Source organism: Lampetra planeri, unplaced genomic scaffold (genome assembly GCF_965212315.1).
Source record: "Lampetra planeri unplaced genomic scaffold, kcLamPlan1.2.h2 scaffold_1903, whole genome shotgun sequence".
Classification (NCBI taxonomy): domain Eukaryota; kingdom Metazoa; phylum Chordata; class Hyperoartia; order Petromyzontiformes; family Petromyzontidae; genus Lampetra; species Lampetra planeri.
In genome coordinates, this window is record NW_027614652.1 from 12,036 (window position 1) to 23,849 (window position 11,814).

The 11,814-nt window shown below is 48.0% G+C and overlaps 2 protein-coding genes across 2 annotated transcripts; one reads left to right on the forward strand and one right to left on the reverse strand.

Moving 5' to 3' along the window:
• The first annotated feature begins 319 nt into the window (after positions 1-319).
• LOC144740101 (serine/threonine-protein phosphatase PGAM5, mitochondrial-like) lies at positions 320-3,551 on the forward strand. Its single transcript, XM_078622982.1, is given in 7 exon segments — positions 320-531; positions 708-880; positions 1,147-1,272; positions 1,441-1,475; positions 1,477-1,530; positions 2,564-2,697; positions 3,401-3,551. Coding segments are annotated over 7 exon segments (885 nt in total).
• A 1,800-nt stretch (positions 3,552-5,351) lies between these two features.
• ANKLE2 (ankyrin repeat and LEM domain containing 2) lies at positions 5,352-11,559 on the reverse strand. The gene is given in 23 exon segments (XM_078622981.1): positions 5,352-5,497; positions 5,500-5,553; positions 6,287-6,298; positions 6,395-6,531; positions 6,657-6,691; positions 6,693-6,835; positions 6,838-6,938; positions 6,940-6,983; positions 6,985-7,089; positions 7,091-7,247; positions 7,283-7,365; positions 7,367-7,500; positions 8,161-8,351; positions 9,142-9,194; positions 9,196-9,249; positions 9,350-9,487; positions 9,489-9,529; positions 9,994-10,057; positions 10,367-10,489; positions 10,578-10,589; positions 10,591-10,653; positions 10,655-10,768; positions 11,380-11,559. Coding segments are annotated over 23 exon segments (2,184 nt in total).
• Between the last annotated feature and the right edge of the window lie 255 nt (positions 11,560-11,814).

The window sequence follows — 11,814 nt, forward strand, 5'->3', positions numbered from 1 at the left end:
TGAATAAACGCGAAAGCAAAAGCGGCCGGTTTGTCTCTGGCGAGCCGCCGTACTGACTGTTAGAAGCTAATGTGATTAGCTTCCATATGTGCTCAACCTCAGTGTCCGTCTGCGAGCCACTGACTATTACAATTCATTATTTATGTAACAGGAAGTCGCTTTTGTGTCATTGTCACGTCAGACGCAACAGCTGGAGGTGAACTTTATTCGACCCAGTTTATTTAGGTTTGGGTGAGGGCAGGTATTCGTACGTCGTTAACGGTTTATCGCTTAAGCTGAGCTAATTTGTTAGCATTAGTTTCGCTCCGGCTTTCGCAGGATGTCGCACAGGAAAACCCTCCAACTGATCTGCGGACTCGCCGGAGGCTCCGCCGTCCTGCTGCTGGCGGCCGCCGACTCCCGCGGCTGCTTCGGGGGGGAGGGCGGCCGCTGGTCCGGGTTCACCGTCCTCCAGGCTGCGCAGCCGGCGTGGACTCCAGCCCGACACACGCCGGCGGCGACCGGACTCTCCTGGGACTTCAACTGGGACAAGTAAGAAACCCCGAGACTGAACCGGGCGCTGTACGAAAAGTCACTGGGTATTGTCTGTCACTTCCGGTAGAACAACAGAAACGGAAAAAATCGTTAACTTGGTAAACGAGGTGTGTGTTTAGTGCCAGAAGTTGACCCTGTGAGTTGAAAGCTCGTGATCTGTGGGTCGGGTCCAGGAGAGATCCATCGGCTCTGACCAACGGGAAGAAGAAGGAGGTCGCAGCTGAGGAGTTGAGCTCCGAACCGGACAACGGCAAAGTGAAAGCGACCCGGAACATTCTGCTAATCCGACACTCGCAGTACAACCTGAGCGGCAGCTCGGACAGAGAGAGGATCCTCACCCCCTTAGGTGAGACAGACACACACACAGACACACACACACACAGACACACACACACACACACACACACACACACACACAGACACACACACACACACACCACACACACACACACACACACACACACACAGACACACACACACAGACACACACACACACACACACACAAACACACACACACACACACACACACTGTCAAACCTGGCAGGCCACCATAACATAAACCCTGTCAGACATAGTCAGTGTGTGTGTGTGTGTGTGTGTGTGTGTGTCAGGTCGGGACCAGGCTGAGTTGACAGGTCAGCGTTTGGCAGCGTTGGGTTTGAAGTACGATGTTCTGATCCACTCCAGTATGACCAGAGCTACGGAGACGGCTCACATCATCAGCAAACACCTGCCAGGTAACACACTTACACACATACACACACACACACACACACACACACACACACACACACACAATCTTTCTGTCCCCAGTGTGTGTGAGAGCTTTTGAGATGCAGCTGATTTCCTCTTCCTTCGAAGGCCTTTCATTCCAGAACCTGTTTGTTTGTTTGTTTGTTTGCCAGGCGTGGAGCTGGTGAGCTGCGATCTGCTGAGGGAGGGGGGCGCCCATCGAGCCCGTCCCGCCCGTCACGCACTGGAAGCCGGACGCTGTGGTGAGAGCAGAGCTCAGTGTGACATTGTGTGTTTGGCTTGTGTGTCTGCACGCGTCCTGTCAGGTGCTTGTTGAGGTCGACGGCTCAACGCTGCGAGCCGGTCGGCCGATACGTCAGCGCGCTGCCAACGGAATGGACTGGAGGAAGAGTACGGCCACAACGACGCCAGCGTTAAAAACATCACAACCTTTGGTTTACGTACATAACCGTCGACCGTCATAGTTACCAGAAGTTGGATTCCAACATTCGTATCAACAACCGGTTTAGAGTTTGAGTCTGGTCCAGAGAAACGTTTGCTGCCTGGTAACAGATCATATTCTGGCTTCAGACATGTAAGAAGAGTCTGTGGTTTATAAATAGTGTTGGATTCAGCCAGTAGAAAGCAGCTGCAACATTTATTTATACTCAATATGCAACTGTTTTTGCAGGAAAGTGTCAAGATTTGGCAACAAAAGTAATACTTTCATACATAAAAATATTTTAATGAAACGTAATATCTTTATACATATATATTTACTACTATAAATGTACCTATTCAATTCAAAGTATTTTTTAATATCTTTATTTAAATTATATTAAATATTATTGTATTTATCAAATTATGTTTTTACTTATTTAAATGAAGTCTTCATAAAATGATCTGTATTTACATTAAATTATCTTTATTTGAATCGATTTTTTTCCACCAAAAGACCTTCCTTGTGTGTAAACAACACAAGATAAATATAAATAACATGGTTTCATCTTTCCAAAGTAAACTGAGCCCTTGACAATATTAAGTTCATTCGGTTAGTTTTGTTCAAACGTGATCAAACAGAACTGAGCGGTTCACCCTGTGGGTGGTGAACGTTCAGAGCCACAGTCCGTCCCGTGTGTCTCTGTTTCCACCCTGGTTTGGGGCCCAAACTCTTCACACATTCCCGTCAGCGCCCAGCAGCAGCAGCGACAGCATCACGTATGGACTCGCTCGCGGCCGTGTGGTTCAGACCTCCCACCTGTCACGGCGCCTTTCAATCTCTCTACCGTCCTCCAGCAGTACCACGAAGATGGAGCTCGCATTGAGGCAGCGTTCCGCCGCTACATCCACCGGGCCGACCCCAAGCAGAAGGAGGACAGCTATGAGATCATCGTCTGTCATGCCAATGTCATCCGTTATTTTGTCTGCAGGTTTGTGTCGCTGGCTCACTCATGATGATGATGATGATGAAGGTTCAGCTGCAGCTTCCCCGCATTAGCTTCTCGTGCTAATTGTTCTCAGTGGAAACATGGTTTGGCATCAGGTGACGTTGACGTGATGCGCTTCCTTGTGACTGTATGAATCAAACCCAACTCAGAACAAGTTCCGTGATTCATCTTCACGACTTCTCTTTGATTTGGACTCAACAACCCGTTTCGGACATGTTGGGACAGTGAAGAGGTTCAGTTCCTGCAAATCTGAAGGTGTCTCCACGTCGCCCTTTGGGGATGAGTCCGGACACACACCCTCATCTCCTGCAGCCTCACGAGCAGATAAAGATGCAGCTCAAAAAACCCCTCTTTTCTTCTTTTGGTCCATAGCACCCAGATGACACCACAGTGTAACTCTGTGGGGGTTAGTACTTCTGTCCGTTACACACTGACAAATGTTCTCCACATTTTCTCCACGGAGCCATGAGTTGGGTTCAGATCTGTTTTTTCGGCTTTAATAAGTTGACCAAGTGGTGAAGATGAAGTTGCTCCGTGAGCTTCTCTCTCACTGCTTCTGCTGCGTGTCTGCATTAAGCAAATCTCTCTATTTGGTTCCTCGTGTTTATGTTTGAGACATCTATCTACCTGTGACACTCGGATCGTCACAGCATCACAGGGTCTCAGCTACATCTTCTTCCCTCAGGGCTCTGCAGTTTCCTCCAGAGGGTTGGTTACGAATGGGTTTGAACAACGGCAGCATCACCTGGCTCACCATCCGCCCCAGTGGCCGGGTGGCCCTCAGAACGCTGGGTGACGCCGGCTTCATGCCACCGGACAAACTCACGCGGACCTGATCATCCACCTCAGCACACGGCGGAGTCATTTCCAAGCTCAGTTTTCTCCTTAAGTGTCTTGAAAAATCTTTAAGTTCCTACTTTGTAACTGAACTACCATCCCGTTGGGAGGCTGTGGTGGTGGTGTGATTACGTCAGTGCCATAGAACGCCAGCAGACGGACGCATAGCAACTTGAATGTATTTCTACCAGTGATTTTTAAACCAAAAAAACATTTGTGTATTTGTAGAGCGGTTGTAAATGTGATTCTTAGCTTTACACGTGGCAACTGTGTTGTGAAGTGAATAAAGTTGTGAACATTGTCTCACTGAAAAACACAATCCTCTTGAAAGCATGTGGACACGGTGGTGGTGAAGTACGAGTGATGTTTTATTGATTAGTTGAAAGCAAACGAGGTCTTGACATACAGAAAAAGAACTCACCAAGAGATTATTTTGTAAGAAAGCACAGAATGCTAAAAGCACAAGAAGCATGAATTTAAGTTTTTTAGGTGCATTTTTGCAAAGTACCACATTCATAAACATTCAAGGACCAGAATCAATCTGCTGTCACCTGAGAGCACCTGGATGACAGTACAATCGTCTCAGTGAAGTAGTTTGTGCTCTCACATAAAGGTTTAATTCACATAGAAATGTACATTCAGAACACTATCACATAGAAATGTACATTCAGAACACTTGTTTCAAAAATCTGAGTTTTTCCAAATGATTGGCCTGTTTTTTTTTCCTGCCGTTAGCTGATGAGCCCTCGTCCCAGCAGATGCTTCATCCCTCACTTGTAATTAATAGTTTGCACAAGTTCCCCAAGTGTGAGCCACCAAAGCTTTCTTTTCATTTACTTTTCATAAAACGCTGATGCTGGAGGTGTAACGTGAAGGGCTAAAGTCATGCTGATCTCACCGGGCATCCAACTGCAGCTCAGTTTCCTTGTGAATGTGCAATCACCAGAATCGATTGCATCAGGCTAACGTTTGGTCGGGTCCGATCTGATCGACCCCATAGTGGTTCAAAACTGCTTCATACAACTTGACACTTTAGTGGTGGACGTGTATGTTCATTCATACACTTGAGTGAAAAGACCAGAAATTAACAAAAACAAAAGGCTGCTGACAGTGGCAGAAAGGAAATGTCCAGGAGAAAAGATGGAACATGAATCCATTTATTGAAGAAAATAAAAAATGGAAGATCCTCCGTCCCGTCGGCTCCTGTTTGCTGCTGTCGTGTGTGAGCGACTGGACTTTTCCATGTTTCACATACGAGTGAATCCAGAGGTCATTAAGGCTTTTTCTGAACGCAGGGAAACAGGACACGGCAGTCGGTTTAACACCATTAATAAAAACATTTTGTTTTTGTGCTACTGACCAACATACAAAAAAATAAATTTTAAAATATTGACTTTTTTTGTTTGTTTCTTTTAAGAACATCTTCAGTGACGGGGGTCCCTCTCGGACTCGTTTCAGTGACCAGCTAACTTTGGGGAGTGCAGCTTTCACGAGATCCAAAAAGAGCGGACTCAGGCTTTGATACAGGTGCTTCACACTAACACATCAGCGTCCATTCAACAGGGTCCAAACCTGCACAGTACAAACATTGAGGTTTAAGTCTCGAGTGAACATCACTAACCTGACATGTTTCCAGTATTACGTAAGAAGAGTAATATACACGATGAATACAAATCCTCCGCTCTCTTTGTGCATATTTCTGTTGGGTCTGTGGTCGTAAGGGAGCTTTTTTTTCCTCAACAAGTAGAACGGAGAATACGTTCTGCTGTGGTTGGACGGGGGGTGGGGGGGGTGGGGGCTTAGATCGTAGAGTCAGTCAAGTGCTTGAGGCGGATGCGCTGGATGTAGCTAGCATTGGCAGGGCTGTAGCGGCTGGGGCTGAAGTCCGGTGAGGCGGCGTGACGGACGGGACTGAAGCGACCGGCGGGAGACATCAGGCTGCTGCCGGAGAGACGGGAGTCTGCTGCTGCATCCTGAGGCGTGGTCTTACCACCGCCGGGGCTCGGCCAGCTACGCGCGCGCACGCACACAAACACAAACACACACCAGTTGTTGACAACAGAAAGGTCAGGTTGGGACAGAACACAGAAACGACCCCAGTCAACCACAAACACCACGGCCTCCAAAGACTCCAACACAGACGGTGTGTCACATGTCCATCCATCATGTGTTCAGGGGGAACACACACAGTTTGTAACATCGAAATAAAAGAAGAAATAACAGCAGTCGGATCTCACAGAGGGTTGAACAAATTCACTATAAACCCTGGTGAAAAAAAAACAATACACTCCTCGGCATGATGATGCTTTGGCGCCACCTGTGGCTGCCAGGAGGATTGCAGGTTCCAATCCTGGACTGTTCCAACGAACACAGATCGACTCATTTCCAACAACCGTCTTCTAACCAACACACAACTCTGAGCATGTTTGTGACAGCAACAAAGTAATGTCTCTTGACAGAGGCAACGATCCAATGTGCCGAGGTAACAAACACTTGTTGCTGCGACCTGACATGACGTGGAGTTCACTGATCGACCAACAGGCCCGTTCCCCTCTTTTATTCCGGGCCCTATTGACTGTCACCGGCACACAAAGATAAATTCTCCAAAAACGAGTTGTGTGACTGTTTTTTTTGTTTTGTTTTGTCGCCCGGACCCTCCGTTAAGAATCTCTGGAACAAAAACGCCTCCACACACTGACTTCTAACTCTAACACTTACAACTGAATCCAGACACTGCTCCAACTCTCTCTGATGAGGGACCTTTGCTCAGACAGGCTTCTTCTACTGATCACTTCATGTGTGATTTGCTGTTGATGCACAACACGATGGGACACACACGTACTGACCTCAGCATGGTCCGACGCAGAGTACGACTTCATTGTGCTCTTCCACTTCTGGATGCTGGGAAACTTCAGGGGGTCGACGTCGACCCCCTCCAGTGCTGACAGCACCTCCTTGTCCAGCTTGGTGGGTGAATCCCTGCCAATATGGAGGACGGTGTCGTGTCAGGAGCTCGTACCCACATTCTCATCAGCGATTACAAATCACCAGTTACAACAAGCGACAATAACATTTGACCTCTGACCCTGCAGCAGTGAACTCACCCATCAATGAAAAGTCTTTTTCTGATGTGAGATGGGCGTCCTGGGTACGAGCTCGTGGGAGTTCTCCATGGACTTGTAGGAGGACCCTGATGACCCTGAGCTGCTGAGGTCCCTCCCACCATGGTCCCAGGATCTGGAGCGGGCACAGGAGTTGCGTCCCCCTGAAACGGTCCCCCCTAGTCCTGCCCAGCGTCCTCCAGGCTCTCCTCTGCCTCAAAGTACTCCTCCGAGCTGCTGCTGCCCATGCCTGTCGTCTGGCACTCTGCCGTCCTGGCTGCTGTGACTCAGAGTCAGGCGGGTGAGTCCAGCGTTCAGGTCTGAAATGGAGCTGTAGGAATCTGCGGACGTCCCTGTGCCGGCTACCTCCACTGCTCCGCCGCTCTCTGCAGGCGCTGGGACTGTCCAGCAGGTCCTGGGTCGACATGCGTTCAAAACTCCACCATGAGGTTGGAGATGGGAGACAGCAGGCAGGAGGAGGGAGAGGTGCGAGGAGACACCTTGTCTCCGTTGTGAGTCCTGTCTCTTACGGAGCACTCCCCGTTCTTGCAGACGGCGGCAGGCGACAGAAGGACGTCGCCGCTTGCCGCAGCCAGCTGCACAGCAGGAGTCCTGCTCGGGCGGCGGTCTCAATCAGGTCAGCGCTGCGGTGGTGCAAGGCCATGGGCAGGATGTGGAACTCGCGGCCGCCCACTGCGCCCTTCAGGCTGTCCCTTGGAGGCGGCGGAGCAGGTGATGCTGGTGAGTGCTGCGTTCTGACGGTTCTTCATCTCCTCCATGCTGATGTCGTCCCCCTCGTCCAGGAAGGCTCCAACAGAGATGGAGTTGCAGAACTTTTTGGGCTTTCCTGCAACCAGGGACGACGAATGAGCAAACAGACAAACTTGTAACGGCTTCTTCTAGTCCATGTCCTGATCTACTTCGTTTTAAAAAAAAAAACAAACAAAAAAAAAGGTTTTGTGTCTCTAAAAATGTGGTCGTCCACACAAACTGACAATGATGTATGTCCTCCAGGCCTGTGAGTGGCGCTGTAACGCTGCCACAGATAGAGAAGACAGTATGACATCAACAATCAGAAGGAACTGGCGCTAGAAAGGAGACGTTTGTGTGGAAAGATGAACAGGACACATCACCTCAGCAGCTTTGATAGCAACCAACACACTGTGATCCACTAGTGTTGTTGTGGGCGGGGTTGAGCACCGAAGTGCAGGCTAAGAGAGAGGTGGAGCTATGATGTCATCACTTCTGGAAAGATGCATATGTATTGTAAACACACATGTGTCTTAGGTTTTATTCACTCTGGGACCCGGTTTCAAAAATGATTGATCCATACGCCAAAAACGTGAATACACCTGACCTCAACTCTGTGTGGACGCGGGCCTTAATCTTCACAGCAGGACATTACATAAAACCTGCCTGACTGCTGCCGTGACATCGATTACTGATTCCACTGATTCATCTACTTCAGCATGTCGACTTTAGTCGGAGCTCAGATCAGCGGAGGTACCTGGAGACGGCGTCTTGAACCTGTTGCTGGTTTCATTCTCTCCAGCCTCCTTATGAGCCCAGGGGGTGAAATCTCTCTTGCTCAGATATTCTTCCAGCTTGCAGAGTCCCTCAGTTGATGACAGATCCACAAAACTATCCAGGAAGTCCCAGTACTCAGCCCACGGGTGACCCATCTCATGAGCCAGGTCCCTGTGGATTGAGGACGCAGTTTATTAGGAGAGAATGTGTTATAGACGGCTTAAGGACAGTATGACTGTTCATGTCATTTTGTTTGTGAAGCTGTAGTTTTTCCATCTATTTCCTCTCTAGCCTGTAATTACGTAGTTCAGTGTTATTAGTTAGTGCTCCGAAGTATGCTAGCGTTTGTAGCTCCGGCCGTGTGTCAGCAAAACAAATACAGCTTCACTACAAAATGACGTGACGTTTTCATTTCCAGTAAATGACATACCTACCTAACCCCTAGTGATATTGACTCACTATTTTGCTTATGGTGTTTTTCTACTGGATATAGCTTGATAATTATACATAAATCTGAAATATAAATGTCAATTTGTGCAGAGTCCTCTGTGATTCTGTGCATGTGCAGTTCCTTCTCACCTAGCAAAAGAGCAAACGTCCGTCCCTGGGTGGGCTCAAACCCCCAACCTTTTTAACAGCCAAAAATGCTAACCGCTGCCCCAAATTAACAGTCCACTGCTGAAATTGTGGAGTTCTAGACACAGATGTTGAAAATCCCTTCACACAGTCCCTGAGATGAGTAAGAATCCTTCTACAGATTCCTGGATCCAGATGGTTCCAGAACACTACCAACATGTAATCATCTGTTCCTTGTCCCATTATCAACATTTTCTGAAAATGTCACTAAAATCCTTTCTCAACTGAGTTATTTGTGCTAACAGACAAACAAACGCGGGTGAAGACACAAGCTCCTTGGCGGAGGGTAATAATAGTTCTCAGGAGAACATACGCGTAGACTCACCTGCCCACTCTCTCTGCGCCACGCTCAGGATCTGACTTCAGGATGTGGTTGAAAGTGCTCTGCCCGATCTCTAGGTGGTGTCTTCCACGAGCGACGAAAGTCATCTGCCTAGAGGGTCACATAGACATTGCCCTGGTGACTTCATGTCTTCAGATGAAAATGCTCGGCTCAGACACTCAGACTACGTGCAGACAGATGAAGAACTTGCTTTGGAGGGACTCAGTGGACCGGCAAAGGCTGTGACCGTCATCAGCGGGGTCCATGGGACTTCTTGTGTGAAGCTGGAATCAGTGAGAGACTCACTGAAGCTTCAGGGAGACCACGGGCCGCTGATGATGGGCTGGGAGGGTGTTGTCGGCGGCCCTCAGCAGGGGGATGTAGCAGCGGTCTGTGACAAGTTCATTGGACACTGTTGAAGCCACATGACTCTTGTCCTGACCTCTAAGCTGATTGGACTGTCATCTCACAACTTTAACCTCGCAAGGACGATCATGTGCTCAGGTCAGTGACTAAAGCAGATGCAGATTTTCTTCCTTGTGTCGTGCGTGCTAGCGTTAGCTGCTTGGATAAAGCTGGATTGATGCTTCCTTTGAATTAACATGCTACATCATAGTCATGGTTTCTACTTGTGCACTGAATCCCGCTGTTGGTTCAGCTCACAAATCACCTTTAGGGCGGTTTTCTCGAGGTGATGCTCTGAGCGCTGGGAAAGCCAATGCATCAATACGCTGCCTACAAATTACAAACTGAGCTCAAGTGAGCAAAATTTATACATCCTTTATACATTCAAAGTTTTAAAGTGACAAATCAAGAAGGCAAAGAGAACATGGTATGAGAACTGCTTGAACTTACCCTCCAGATAGTCACTTATCTTTTGTCTCACTTCTTGGGTTTTATTTTTTCTGCTGCAAATCAGCTGTGGAAAGGAAAAAAAAAAGATGATACATGCACAGCTGCTACAACTGGTGCTGGATCAGCAGCAAAGACTTTACTCATGTTCATCTAAGAATAGCCCTCCATGTGTGACAGATTGAAAGATTTAACAAATGGAAGGTCACAGCCTGAAAAGACCAGAGAGCAGAACAGTAAAATATACTCTGAAGTTCAGCATAAACTCTCTATACGTATTCATATGCAGAGAAATGCCTGCGGAATAAAAGGAATGATATACACCTACTAAACCTACTGTGTGTTACTAAATTGAGACTGACTTTATCACACTTACATCACAAGGTTTGTGACCGTCTTTGTTCTTGCAGTTCTTATCGACATCAGGATGCGAGCACAAGACATTGACCACCTCTGGACACCCGAACTTACAGGCAAAGTGCAGTGGTGTTTCAAAGCCCTGGAAACAAACACACAACATGAACACAACAGATTGTATGGAATGACAAATCTACTGCGGGGTCACTGGTGCTGGAGAAGTAACCGACCGCCTTGTCGGGGGGTGTTGAGGTAAAGGTCGACGATGTAGCGGATGCGTTTCTGCAGCATGACATCCTGGTCGTCTTGGGTACATGAGGCGCATGAACTCAGGGTTCTCCAAGGTGTCCAGAAGCAGCTGGGCGATGCCGGCCTGGTTCTCCTTGGCCGCCACATGCATCACATTATAGCGGCAGCCCTCCTGAACATAAAACAGTGACGGTCAGAGCAGAATCCAACGTGATCTCCTGTCAACAGGAGAGGGGAAATCAAGGTTTGACTAGCAACAGTAACTTTAACCTGGGTCCCACATCCTGGACAGGGCCATCACTAATGGGTCATGGTGCAGTATTTAGCAACATCAACAACACACAGTGATAACAAGAAAATAGCTGCAGTGTATTTGAGAGAGCATCTGACCATTAATTGAATGTTTTCTTCTTATCTCGACGTCTTCATGCAGTGAATGAGCTCATATGCATCTGCTCGGCTAAAACAGTGTTTCTTTTCTTCCAGGAACCGACAGACTTCTTGCCGTGTTTAACTGGCAGCAGCCATCCCAATCTACATGACCCCTGATTATTCAACAGCTCCGTGTTTCCATCCATGTGCAGCATGCAGCTAAATCAGGAGCTTCACGACAGACAGCATCCCTGTCTTAGAGGTACCACACAGGTGTTTGTGGACTTTGCTCTGTCCTCTACTCTGTCCCTGCCAGTGGACTAACGGCTCTCACACACACATCAGCTCTTTTTTTTAGCTCAGAGTACTCCAGAAAGTGTGAGGGGAAACAAATGTACGTCATAATTTCACCTGCACAATAGTGGGATTATCCCCCGAGCCTATGAGATAGCGTGGGTTGCTCCAGACCAGGTCGCTGAAGGAACCCTCCTCTCCTTTCTCCACAGCTTTTCTCAATTTAGCTGTCAGGTCCTGGGTGCGTGGGCTCTTGAAACTGTTGGCACGCTCGCGGTTAATGGTATCAACCTCCATGTGGTCTGGGTTGAGAGAAAGGAGATGCTGAAATGACTCTCAAACAAGTATTCTTTAAGACAAGAACAGAGGATAAACTGCCTGAGCCAACAACATGATACGATGCTAAACAAGCTAGCCCCATGCTCATACAAGGCGACAGTGAGTCACTGCTGTCAGCAGCAGAGAAGGAATGAGCCACATTAGTTTATGTCTTCACAGAAGAGAGCCGTCACTCAGTTCTGACACATGCCCTTCTTTCACTCTCGCAGTTTG